Raw genomic sequence first — 14,275 nt, 5'->3', positions numbered from 1 at the left:
GGGAGAAAAATGTTCGGAGATTACGAATATTACCCGAGTTATTATCCGAGTTCTGAGGTCATATTCGTTTATCTTCAGAGATTTCCGAACACTACCCTACCCTAGACAAAATTATTTTAAACTCCTGAAGTTGAGGCTCTGTACTCATGGCAACTACAGTCCATTGTTTTTGGCTTCGCGACTTCTCAAAGTCAAAGTCAGAGTTTTTTCCGGAGTTTCTGTTCATTTCGAAAAGATCTCTTAATGCAGGAGAGAGAGCTTTTGTCTTGATGGATTCACGAAATATGAGCAGGCGCTGTGGAGAATTTAGGGCAGGCTATGTTGAGATTTGATCAGTGTAAGTTGCTTTCCATGTTGTAAATTCCTCAACTAAAAACAACGAACTAAAATGAGTGGGAACGAAGAGAAAGAAGGCGATCATAGGGATTTAGCTCCCACAGAAGAGCAAATTTCACGCGCAGATTCAAGTGCTTCTTCAGTAATAAGCAGAACTAGCTCTCCAGAACATTTAGAAGACGATGTTTTCAACGTAGATAAACAAGAACCGCATTTGGACGCAGAACAACTTTCAGCTGATGTTGCTGCTAGAGGAATTGTAAATCCAAATAAGTTTTCAGGTGATATACCCCAATCAGGGATACGCGGTATGTTAATAGCTGCTTGTGATATTCCCCCAAATACCTTAAACAAGATTCAAGAAGAAAATGGGAAAGATACCGATCGCGAACTTCAAGATGAACTATCGAGAGAAAGGCATGTTTCTTCAGGGACAGAAGAACTTCAGCCTGCCTCTCAGGAAGTTCCCTTTTATAACAAAGACTCCTCTTTGAGTAGACCATCATCTGCAAGTTCATTGTCGTCCGTAGCAACAGGAATTAATAAGAGAGAGGTCTCTTTTCAAAATGCTGAAGAGGACGAGGAAGCTCTAAAAGAAAGAGGTTTTATATCTCATACTGAAAACAAAACAGTTGAAGTGGTATCAATTTGTACACAAACTGAATGGAGTTGGTTAAAGGACATGGAATTGTATCAGGAAACCATAAACAGATCAAAGCCTGAATGGGCAGAAAGATCAGAGAAGAAAATGTCTAAAGAAGTTCCAAAGTCACCTTCAGGTAATATATCAACAGAATGACAAAATAATTATATCAACATTCACTTACCCTCCTCCAACCCCCTGACAATTAGTACATTTGTCCCCCCCTGGCAACAATTTTGTGTAGCAGGTGCTGAAGTGAAAAAGGGCTTGATGCACAGCTCACAAAGAGGATCATGTCCCAGTTTTTCAATGGGAGGATAAATGCTATCCAATGGATAAATCAATATCCAGCAGATGCATGGTAGCAAAATGTACTGCACTATCCACTGGATTGAGGTTTATCTGGTGGATAATACTCTCTATCCTCCAAACCACCAGGACCAGAAGCTTATCGTCAGTAATTGATACTGTACTCAGGGGAACTCCTCACCTCACGGAAGGGAATATTTAGGAGATTGACTTAAAAAAAAAAAACAAAAACAAGATTTAGCAAATTCCTGTTCAATCTCAGGTTAGGAGTTTTACTATGATTCAATTTTGAGACAACTTGTGTCAAGACAGCAGATTTATGGAAGAACCTGAAGGAGAGCCTTTTGAGCTTACCTGAGCAGTGATTTTTTTTTGTATTATATGGTTAATAAAATTGAAATTGTGCATCTATTTAATGCAGAATGAAATATTTATGATAAAAATATAATTTTAACTTGGAAGAAAAATAGGTTAACCCTTTCATTCCCACAAGTGACCAAGACAGAATTTCTCCTTACAATATCAATACAATATCAAGCAGGTAGGTGATGAGAATAGAGAAGAATATCAATTATTAGTTGATCAAATACCAAATTCTCTGAACTAACATCATAAGAATTGTATGGTAGATAGTAAGGAGAATTACTTATTAGATCTTGGGAGTGAAAGGGTTAATTTTTATAGCATACTCGACTCTCTTTTAGCAAACAGCCATGGTTCAGTCCAAAGACGAAGGAGAAAGTCGTTACCTGCAACAAGGAAGACCTCCACGAGTAGTGACAAAACACAAAAGGCAAAGGATGAGGAAAATGAATTCCTACCAGATGTAGAAGAAGGAAATGAAGGAAGACATGATCATGGTGGAGCAGAAGAAGGTACAAAAATAGGGGAGAGGGGTGTAACATCCCAAGGGGACACTGGAAGGATTTTTTGTAAAGAGGGGGGGGGGGGTGGGCTGCCTTGGAGGTCTTCAAACCCTGACCATGTTTGAGGGGACATTTTTTCATTGTGTTACCATATTAAATGACAACTGTTATGAAGTGAGGCATGTCACTGAGATATTCACACAGAACATTTATGTTTTAAATGAAAAGAATGGTATTATGAAAGCTGGGCATATGAAGTTGTACATTTAACACAGTCTTGCTCATTTTGAGACTTTGGGCTGATTATTTGAACAAAGTTTAGCTGTTGTTCTACAAAACTGCATCCTAACCAACCCTCAATTCAACTGAACCTTTTAACTTAACAAGTGAGCAGTGTCAAAAGGGCCAAAAGGTAACAGTAGAAGGACAATTATTTAACTAAATCACCCTCTTATAGAGAGAGACTGAGACCCATTGATCATATAAAATCGTGGTTTGGGTTAGACCTTGCATGAATAGCCAGCCCTTTGGGTATGAAAAGATGGATGTTTGAGAGTGTAGATATTCAAACTGTATACCCTGTTTCATACTTAAAACCCGGAAAACCATACACTGGAGTACAGCAGCAGGTATCAGCTTGGATTATGAAATAAATAAGATATTTGTTTCGTCATACAGTTTTGGGTTAGAAATGAGATCTTTTTAAAATCATTTGAATCATGTTGAATGCTCAGTCATCCAAATCTAGTTCTACAAAATCATGTTGAAACTGTGCTCTCTGATCTTACAGCTCTTTGTTTAGACCATTTTGAATGGCTTCCAAATCTTTGTTACAATTCTGTGATACACAAGATACCCTTGGATGGTTTGGAAGGCCAAAGAGCACTTCAGTAGGTCTTTTTTTAGCAAATAAAAAAAAGTGAAGATAGACCTCTTGAACATCTAGATATGCAGACATGTAGTGACATTCCTGTTATTTCCTAATGCAGGAAGCACAGGAAGAAGCAAATCAAAGTCATCAGGAGGTGTTCCCAGGTCTCGTCAGTCTGTGGTCTCATCACTTCCTCGCACTCCTAAGGGGGAGGACATTCTCTTCCGACCACCCACAGTAGAACTTGAGTCTAGTAGTAGTTCAGATGAGTATGAGGATTATGAACTTGATCAGGAGTTTCTTTTGCCAAGCATCGGTCCTCCAGCCATTCTGCAGTACATGAAGGAGTCTCAGCACCCTCCCCTGTCTAATGAAGAGGTTGAAGATCGACAGGAACTTGCCAAGAATGAGATGTTGAAGAAGAGCTTGTTTAGTGGGCCTTGTATGTTTTGTCAACAGGAAGTTCTGCCATTTCCAACAATGGAAGAGCTAGAGAGACTCACTCCAGACCAGGTAATAAAATATGGACTAAAGAAAGAGAGAAAAAGAGATTTATGGTTTACAATACAGTGTTCCCCTTTTCAGATGATGACTGATAAAATTTGCCACCTGTAGTACTTCTTGTTGCTGCCTAAAATTGCTTGGAATTCTTGAAATTTATCGGCTGAAAGAATTGCTCTTCCCATTTGAAAATTTATTTTCCCTGTCTTTCTTTGAGGAAGGGAGAACACTGAAGATATTACACTGGTGAAGCTTGTTACCAGAAAATTCCAACAAATCAAACTGTTTTTCAGGTTCACTTTATACTAAGATGCGTAAATACATCCCTTAGACACTTTCCAAAAGTGGGGAGGGGAGGGGGGGGAGGGGCCGTAACCTGTGATGAAATAGTATCCCGGGGTAGTTGTAGTTCTCTTAGTTGCTTAATGCTATGGAAACTTAATGGCAGACCAAAGGAGAGGGTTGGGAATGGTGAATTTAAAGATTTACTTATCTTGAAAAATTTCATGGCCTTTTTAGGCTATAGTGTAAGGAAAAATTCTGTGTTTTCAGAATCAAAGTGTGGCCCCCTTCCCACCATTAAATATTTATGGATTTGCCCCTGAAACTTGGGTGATGATATAGTACTGATTACTCAGGTTGCATTTTCTGTTGTTAGAGAAACATCACTCATAATGACAAACTATAGGAAAACATGAATAAAAATTGTTTTGAACATGCACTGTTTTCCACCAGCTCTACTGCTGTCCTCAGTATGAACGCCTCGTTAAGTTTGAGCTTGCGCAGAGGGGCGACACAGCTCATCTAGCTGACGAGATGATTGACATCAAGCCCCACCCACCATATGGGACCAAAGCTGCGAGGCGTGCAGCCAAGGAAAGAGCAGCTGAGCGTGCGCGGGAACGTGAGATGGAGAGACAACGTGCAGCCGGTGCTAATCCAACAAACTTCTATGCATGTAAGTGGCACAAATCCAACATTTTTAGAGCGCATTTCGATTGAGTGTCGTCAATCCAAAACCAAAGTAATCACAACATTCGACCTTTGTACATGTTCAATTGGTGAAAAGGGGCGTGAGAGTGAGCGGCGGTTTGTTAGTGGTTGAACGGAACATAGAGGGAGGTTTGGGTCGACCCGTCCCAAGCTTTTCTCCTTTTTTCGCCCGCCGTTAATATCCCACCCTTCACTCATGCACTTTGTTTTACTCATATAATGCCAAGGATGGGTTATCACATCGGCCAATCGGAAGAAAGAAAAAGAGAAGCGTTAACTCAACGTAAAAACAACAAACCTTCAGAAGCGCAGGAAAACGCGTGTGGCCAAATTGTGATTGGTGTTACTTTGAATTTGATTGGTTTAGAAGATGGTGTTGGTGTTTTGAACCAATCACAGAGCGAAGTAAAGCAAACCAAAAAAATCCTAGATTGCTTTCGATTTTCAACCTAGAATTATTAAATTAAGATCTGTTGAGTCCTCTAAAACTGCTCATTTCCTCCAATGAAATGGGTGTATTTTTTCTTCCTCAGAGCCACTCAGCATTATAACTCTTTGCCTTTTTCTTTTATTTTCAGTGACACGTCAGATGAAGACCATTACGTATTCTTTAGCCTCTACAAAGTGTATGGAGGAAGGTTGGACGGTTCGACCGCCATCGCCGTCACTCACGGATAACGAACAAGTACAAGATCCGTTTGTCATTGAAGTGAATCCTCTTCAACTCGTAAGTATTAGTATATGGAGAAATTTTCAATTGAATTTCGAAAGAAATTCTATGTTGTAATGGTTTTACTTTACTACCCACTGTGATTGGTCTAGAAAACTTTCCGCCACTTTCTCAACCAATCAGATGTGACCTGGTCACCTGCGTTTTCCCGCGCTTCGCGCAGTTTATTTTTACTTTGAGTTCTCATTGGCTCATTGTGATTGGCTGTAGTCCAAACTCTTGTCAAAAGTAAAGCGCATGATCGTCCGGATGAGAAAATTCGTGAAAAGAATTGGTGCTAAGGCCTGGGGTTTCAATAATTTCCATGGAAAAACGTCAATGGTTGCAAAACGTAAAGCGCTATCCGCCAGTGGATAGCGTTATCCGACCTTCGAACAACCGGGGCCTGTAGTTAGCGCCATAGAAAAGAACTATCAACTTCCAGCTTCCCAGAGCGTGTCAAAAACTTGTGTTCATAATTTCTTAAATGCTCTTGCTTGCAAATCTATATTATGGTTCAAAGAGACGCTGAAAAACATTTATCTTTTCCTTTAAAGAGGAAACAGGCATTCCTGGAGAGATTTTATGAAAACAAAAAGAGATTTCTCCTACTTCTCCCGGATGGCACTGGAAGCTGCTTGTATCCTTTTATTAAACCTGACTGCTTTCAACTCAATAATGAAAGTGTTCAATGACGGAAGAGGAGAATATTCTTTATGTTTACCCTTTTACTCCCATGAGTGACCAAGACAGAATTTCTCCTTACAATATCAATACAATATCAAGCAGACAAGTGATGAGAATAAAGAAAAATATTAATTAAGGAATTTTTTAGTTGATCCCATACCAAATTCTCCGAACTAACATCACAAGAACTATATGGCAGATAGTAAGGAGAATTACCTATGAGATCTTGGGAGTTAAAGGGTTAAAAGAGAGTGATGACGGCCGAAAATAGGTAGATTCGAGGGGTGAAGTATTGCAAACGAGGTCCCTTACATTAAATAGTTGTGCGGTGTGTCGCCCGCTTTCTTACTGGGTTTCCTTTTGACCATTTGCATCCTAATATCATTACACGAATTCCCCTCACAGATCTCTTTACATTTCCCAAGGTGCTGACAAAGAGAATTTGTGTAACAGTCAAGAGTTTCTTCAGTTGGTGATCATTTTCTCTTTCCGGACCTTAATGTGTGATTCAAGGGTGATACTCGTACGAGAAGGGTTAAAACCGCTCATGTGGTTGCTTTTGTCCATTATTAAATCCAAACGTGCTTTCATTTTTTCCCTTAACGCCATTGTTCAGTTATCCAAGCGGTAACGTTGCGGTAATGATAACTGCTGCAGAAAAAGGAAAATTTACGTACATCGTATTTGATGTAAGTATACAGTACAATAATGTGAGCATGCCGAAAAATGAGCAGGACATTTGTTTTATTTGAGAAGAAACCAAATTGACGAGTTTCGTTAGCGCCATTCAAGCAATAAAAGGAAAGTAAAGTAACACTAACATTGACTAGCTTGTCTTAAGTATCAATTGACACCCCGGTTTTTACCCGACTTTTAACCATTTAGTTAGCTCGGTTTCATAAAAACAAACTTCACCTGTTTACAGCATACATTTTACTTGTGTCGTTGACTAACAGGGAGCTACTAAACAGAATATTTTTTCATTTTGGAGGGAAATAAAGAGTAGTTTGATTTCGCTTCGATCTCTGTTCGTTGCTTGTCTAATTTAACACGAGATGAAAAGCAGAATTGTTTATAAGTTTCTGAGGGTATTACTTGCCCGACAAACTATGGTGATTTTTTTATTGTTCTGACCGCAGGACGAAGAAGAAAACGAATCAAATCCATCACACATGCTGGGAATATTTGAACCCTCTGGACACGGAACTTGTTACTTCAGAAATGGATCAGTCAGGTTGATTTTATTTATCAAATGCTCTTCTTTTCACTTTTTAAGGAAGACTACAATCTTGTGATGATAACGATCACGTAACTGATTGTTATGTTTTAGAGGCTAACGCTTTATTTCTCTGTTTGGTATCTGTGTAGATTAGTGTTAAATCCATTTTTTGGAGTTCTATTGGACAAAAACGGGACTCGCAAGAAGAAATGGATGTGGCATAACACGAAAGAACACGTGCACGCTCCGCCTTTTCAACCAATCACATTTCTGATCACCAAACAGCTGTCAATCAGATGTCTATCACAGGTAAGAGGTTTTAAAGTTAAATGGTTTTCTGAAGTGAGGAACCAAAATGTAAAATGTTTCGAAAACGCCCAAATAATGTGAAATTAATGGTTCGTCACTTGTTGAGGTTAAATTCTGAACCACGAGAATGACGCAGTCGCGACAATTAATACTAACCACTTTTCGTTACATTTCAGAATAAAATTGTTCTTACCTTCAATTATGGAAAACATACAGCTCGCTTTAATGTTGGTGCAAAACTTAAGGTATTCATTTTAAATAAAAAACTGATCTTTACTTATCATAAATCGGTGGTAAGTCATAAGACGGTCATAAGACTACAAGACTGAGTGTGTTGAATTATAATCATTGAATTATTCGTAACCAGGGATTTTCCCAAATATTATACCATTCCTTCTGACTTCTCGTTTTAGAAAGCGTACAGGTTTAATTTTTCATCAATCGAGTTTTAACTTAATAGGTTTGGTCCTTTAAATGATTTAGGCTTTGTGATTGGTCTAGAAAATTCGCCTCATTCTCTCAACCAATCAGATGTAGAACTAAAACCAATCACCTCTCGGCCACTCCCGTTTTCCCGCGCTTGAGGCAGCGGGCTTGTTTAAATTTGAGTTCTCATTGGCTCCTTGTAACAATTTAACTTTTGTTTTGATTGGCTGATGTGATAAAGTTTGGTCAGTTTACGGTTACGTCAAAGTCAGAAATGTAGAAGCCATATAGCCTGAGTGCGGCGACCCCTACCGTCCGAATAGGATCGACTTTTTTTTCGAAAGGGGCGGCTGTACACCGGCTAGAAATGTAGTACATTATACAGTAGGCACATAACTAATGAAAGTTGAGTTGTAAGTCAAGAGGAAAACTTTTTCTGATCTTGTCTTGTCTGGCTTTTTTAGGCTATTGCCAAAGCAAAGCCTCCTACGAGCAGAGACAGCTACGAGATGCACCTGGCTGAAGTCAAACAGTTTGTGAAGTAAGTGTCTGTTCTTGGTGATGAGTCAGTTAAACGAAGTGAAATAGTAAACGACGCGTTAATAGCGGCAGAGCGAAGACGAAGGAGGGCTGGTTCGGGTTACCCCAGCCTCTCTCGCTTTTTGACTCCTCCGCTACAATCGCGCTTCGTCTTAAGCGAAATGAACGCCTGAAACAGGCTAGTGTTGATTAGCATATTTGCTCCGGTGATTGTAGAGATGCGCGCGCTCTGATTGGTCGAGAGTTGCGTCATATCTCGCTATAATCACCTCGTGCGTCGTGAATATTATACCAGTGTTATGTCAGTGTTATCAAGGAAGTGATGAACGCGATAAAGAAAACTAAATTCCGAAGAGCTCAGAAGATGCTGCTAGGTTTAGAGTAACACTCTTCGAAAGGAAGATACGAAGTTTTTGCTGATTGAATTAAAGGAACGTCAACCTATCAAATTCTGGCTCTATATCTCGATACGAGTTATCAGAGTGATTGAAAAAGAATGGTTTCAACATCAAAACAAATATTTACGACAGAATTCGAAAGTACCTAAGCAATTATGCTAAAAAAATTTTCGCGTCAGGCTAAGTGAATATTGTTGAATGATCCCTTCGACTTCGTTGCGGGGATTATTCCACAATATTCACTTCGCCTTCGGTCGATAATTGTTAAATAACAAAAATACCAGCAATGTCGTCTTACGCGCTAATTAAGCAATAGAGAACTTTTTCGTATTTACATAACCTCGTATAAACATGGTAGTCTTTGGAAAAATTCGAGCAAGTAATGAAACTATAGACTGAGTCAAGGGTCTGCATCACTTTCACGAATTCTCCCAAACCTTTGAGTGTTTAGATGAGGATACGCTTTTATGAAATATTTCTCAGGAAGCAAAGAAAGCGTGACGTCACAACTGCGTTAACATATTTTTCAATAAGAGCGCGTATTATCTTAGAATATTTCAATGTTCGGTATATCTTCCCTGTATCTTACGCAATTTCGTGAATCGTTTCTGTATGGGAAATGCAAGGTTCTTTCCTGTTATCCTTAAGCAATTCAAAGAGCGGGCAATGTCTTGTTGGTTAAAAGTAATGAGAATAAAATAATAATAATAATAATAACAAACAGAATTCAAACTGCTGGAAGGCGGGAAAGTTGCATTGAGTTAATTTTTGCAGCAGATTGGGTGTGATATAGGCCCAAGTTTTTTTGGAACAAACTCAAAACAGTGCAATCTTGGATTAAGCAAACCTCCCTCACCAAGTTCGTTCTGTAGCAGCTTGGTAGAAATCTGTGCTCCTCGTCAGACCAAAATTATTCTAAAATCTTATTCTTATTATTAAAATCTTATTGATTCTTCTAATCTCGCTGCGTTTTTTCGTTAGCATTGTTTTGGATCGTGCCCAGAATGCTATGCGTCTTCCCAACTACCCTCGACTCGACAAGATACCTCTGCCGCCTCACCTGCAGAAAGCAAGGGATGCTGGGAGGAAGGCTCGATTACTTGCTTCCACTCCCAGTAGTCAACGAGAGACGACAGTTGTTGTTAACTAAGTACCAGTCCTTTATAACAACTGCCGCGGACAGGAAAGTTGCAGTCCCCTCATGACCTCTCGATGGGGGCCAGTTATGACAATCACGTTCAATGTTTCACTCCACTTGCTAAAAAATAATTTTTTTTAGTTTTTCATCGTTCTCCTATTTTGAAAGAAAGTTATATGAAGTAAAAGTAGAAGTATGAAAAATAAATTATTTTAAAGATGATGTTCCATCATGTTTGTGTTATTATGTTAGAGAGTTGTATGCTTGTTGACTTGTGCCCAGGCTGATCACGCTAAATTCTGCCCAGGAAGAATGAAGAGCCTGGGTATGAGACTAAGTTAACTCAAAAGCGACAGAACTACTAATACGGCTTTTAAATATATAAAAAAATATATATTTTTTCTCTTTAAAAAAATTATTCAACCATTGCACGGGGACCCAACCAACTAAGTTTTTAGTTTTAGATGAAATTCGTTTTAGCATCTCCGAATCTTCCCCCGAATTTCTGTTTCTTTTGAAGCAGAATCACGCGGTCAATCACGTTTCTAGGATCTCTCTTCCTCTAACTAGAGAAAGAGGCTGGGAACGATGTCGAGACGCTTGCTGTTTGAGTTTTCCCGTGCTTCCTGTCGGTCACTTTTACACTTTTAGTTGTATCTTTTTTCCTCCAATAATTTTTTTAAATTTCTCTAATTTAAAGGGAATAATTCGTCCCTCAAAATTATGCAATAAAAAGTATAGGTTGCCGTACTCGTTCACGAGCAAAAGACCATCGAACCTGTTTACCTCGTCCATTGATTGGAAAACAATACCATGTCTCAGAATGCGCACATATTTTCTTTGTCTTCCTTCTTCCGCGGTTCGTTTATGTCACATCTACTTGTTACTTCATGGTCAGCGTTTTGATATTCCAACCAAGATACCAAGATCAAGACTTTAGTCAGACCGGTCCTACTATATGGTTGTGAAACATGGAAGAGAGGTGCGAAGAAGAAGGCGGAAAGGTTAGGGCTAGTACTCAGGAGAGAGGATATGAACGACTGTTTTACGGTATTGGGGTGGACACCAGAGAGCCGAAGGATGAGAGGGGGACCAAAGACCACTTGGGGAAGGACTGTCGAAAGAGAGAGAGGTAAGGTAGGGTAGAAGAGTTGGAATGTGGCCAGTGCGGCGGCACGCGACGGGAGGGGGGGGGGGGGGGTTGGGCGGACAATGTAACGGCCTTATGCGCCTCCTGGCGCAACGAGCGATGATGGTGATGATGATGATATACAGTTCATGGTCAACGTAGTTCCGGTAATAAGGATCGACTTTCCCTGTTTTCTTTGCCGTCTCACCAAAAAAACAGAAACAGATCGGTGTCAGAAACAACAATTCGTTTCATTTAACAACTAAAGTTCTCTGGGTCAGAGCAGGACCTATGAAACACTGAAGCACAATGATCCACAAAAGAAACAAAAGGTTAGCTTATGAAGTCATCTTGATGGAATGAAAGTATGTTGTGGATTACGAACCTGTTAATGGGTAAGTTGATTTCCTCTGAATTCACGAATGGCTCCATTGAAAATATTTCTTAGTCCTTGATGATAATTTCCACTGTAAACAAAGCATATAAAAAGATTTATAGAGCAACTAACATTAATCAAAAACTGCGCAACAGTAATAAAAAAATTTGAAGCCGCAAAAAAGCAGAATGGGTCTGCGTAAATGAAAGAGCAGCCAGCATTGTGTAAAAGCCAACACAATAGTAAGGCCCGGCTGGAGCGAATTTTGTTCCTTTTTCAACCGTTGTTTTTCGGTTTGTCATATTTTGTTTGATAAGTATTGCTACAACAGCGCAAACAAAAGATGCAACCTCTGCCTCAAAGAAAAATTACTCATCATCTGCAGACCCGAAATATCATCACCCAATAAACGTAATGAACTCGTGTCCTCATGCTGCCACAGAAACAAAGCGTTACTGCGTAACAATTGAACTGAGCATCGAAACTAACCGACACGCCTATTATGCAAATTTGTGAAGTATATTAACGATGGTACAAATATTCTTAACAATAAAATCCCCTGATGAGTGAGCAATCACGAAACAGGCTTGTAGGGATAAAAGTATAGTCTCTCTGTTTTTTTTCCCATCGCAACATATATCGCGCTCTACTCCTACGTATCGAGCACTGTAAAACGGAAAAATCAATACACAGACTTCCTATATATATATATATATATTTATGTACACATCAAATTATATAACATCTTGTAACTTTAACATCGCACTTTATCTCCTCAAATTTTCTTTTTAAGCCCGAAGAAAGAGTTCCGGTCATTTTGACGGCTATGGTTTGGTTAGACATTTTCAATCCGTGTCAATCTCCTCCAAGTTCAGCCATCCGTTTTCTCCGCTGTTTTATTTTTACTTCGTTATTTTTTTGTCAGCTCTGTAAAGCAATTTCCATTTACTTAAAGGAAATTCTTTGGACCATAAAAAGGACTCACAATGGCGTGACGCACTTTCTTAAGTAACGCAACTTTATGGCAATGGTGAATTCCCTTTTGGAGCCGTTGGAAGACCGCTGTAAATAAACTGAAGGTTTCAAGAGGTACACCTCCCACTCTGATCAGACTGAAAGTGGAGTTCTTCCCCCCGGGCTTTCAGTTGAGTCAAGTAATCATCAGAGTATCCAGACCACGTGGTTGGAGGGGAGAGCCTTCAATTTCTGCCCTTCAGAGGTGAGCTGAGATTCGCCACTTGTAATCTAACTAAAATAGACATATGCTGCTGATTCTGTTTCTAAAGTTGGCTGCTTCACTTTACAAAGCAACAAAGCATTCAAAGTTGAATTCGTGGTGAGTACGATGTTTCATCATTCGAATGGGCTATATTATTAATTTTACAAAACGTATTTCGACGCCTTTGTAATTAGAGCTATCCTTACAAAGACATTTGATAATGAAATGATTGATATGAGAAACATTATGACTTGCTACAAAGGAACGTAATTCTGCAAAAATTATCTTTATTTATTTAGATCATTTTGTATCTCAAGGATTAAAAATCTTTTTCATGTTAAGAATTAGAGGCCATTTAACTCGGTAGTTCTGCCGTTTTGAATTCAAAATTCGTTTCATAAATTAATGTCGAACGACTGGATAAACGATCAAAACGCTTGTGCCAAAAATTCCCTAAAGTTTTACAAGTGTAAAATGTCGTTACGTTTTGATTTTCCGTTCTTTGTTAGTTGTCTTTGGCAAAACAAGGTTCAAATCAGTTTATAAAGACGGAAAAAAGTAATGTTGTTGGCGATACCATTGTAAGAAATGTGTAAAATATGACCATTCGAAATTAAAACCTTTTTTATGAAAATATTCGGCATATCTGGAGCCATTAATCTTTATGTGAAATGTCGATTTGGTTACGCCTAATCTTTTGCCCTCGCTGCCGTGAGTCGCTTAAAGCTTTTCAGTGTCGATGGTAGCATAGCGTAGATGTATAAACAAATCGCACACCGAATTAAATTTCATATTATTTCAAGGCGGGAAAATCTGTTTGCGCGTTTAATTCATGGAGAAGATGGAAAGCGATGGATGTTAGTTTTCTTCAACTCCCATTCATGTTTTTTGGCAAATTGAACTTAATCTTTACTCTTGTTACTCGTTGTTCCCTCTTTGTTTTAAAAAATTATTTATTCTTTTTATAGATCAATGTTTCACTCCTTCCTTACAACAGCTATTTGCATTTATCTTTGTTCTGCAGAGAACGTTTTATTTCAGTTTCTCATCTTTGGTTTTATTAGTCACGCGATCAGAATACTTGTCACAACACTTTTAGAAGGTGAGCAGTAAAAGGTATCAATTTAGCAGAGCATGGCAGAGGAATTTTTGTAACCTCGAAAAAATCCTAGATTTTTGTGAAGAATTTTACTAATTTTGTCTTAAACTTGTAGTAGTCTAGAAAATAAAACGGCTTATCCAACACGAAGCCTTTGTCTTCCATGATCTAATTTCTAACTCTCCTTTTAAAGTGCTCTGATGTTATTGTGAATGATTTAAGAGAATATAGTATTACATCAAGAAAAACTAACTTTTGATATTAGTTGAATAGTTTTTTCAAAAGTCAGTCTGTGAGTGACAGAATGAGATTAAAGATGGAATATTTTCTCTGTATTTGTATGGGAAAGCTATATAAAGTTTCCCGATTTAGATTTTTTTTCACATTAGCTGTTGTTATCATCGTTTTTTGCAGCAAAAGCATTATTTCAGTCGCTGGTTTCTGGTGATTTCAGTTCCTGGTTTTTTCCTTGTTTCACGGTCATACGGTCAGAATACTAAACAAGAC

At 38.7% G+C, this 14,275-nt stretch overlaps 1 protein-coding gene across 1 annotated transcript; it reads left to right on the top strand.

The window, feature by feature from the left end:
• Positions 1 to 161: 161 nt before the first annotated feature.
• Positions 162 to 10,143, top strand: LOC131769224 (glutamate-rich protein 6-like). Its single transcript, XM_059084976.2, has 12 exons — positions 162 to 1,115; positions 1,993 to 2,163; positions 3,144 to 3,538; positions 4,262 to 4,484; positions 5,098 to 5,246; positions 5,786 to 5,868; positions 6,532 to 6,604; positions 7,055 to 7,149; positions 7,284 to 7,443; positions 7,620 to 7,688; positions 8,334 to 8,410; positions 9,789 to 10,143. Exons 1-12 carry the CDS (start codon positions 389 to 391, stop codon positions 9,955 to 9,957), a joined length of 2,391 nt encoding a protein of 796 aa, XP_058940959.2. The 5' UTR covers positions 162 to 388; the 3' UTR covers positions 9,958 to 10,143.
• The last annotated feature ends 4,132 nt before the right edge of the window (positions 10,144 to 14,275 follow it).

Source organism: Pocillopora verrucosa, chromosome 6 (genome assembly GCF_036669915.1).
Source record: "Pocillopora verrucosa isolate sample1 chromosome 6, ASM3666991v2, whole genome shotgun sequence".
NCBI lineage: Eukaryota > Metazoa > Cnidaria > Anthozoa > Scleractinia > Pocilloporidae > Pocillopora > Pocillopora verrucosa.
The sequence above is the reverse complement of the archived record's forward strand: the minus strand, read 5'-3'. Positions and strand labels throughout refer to the sequence as shown.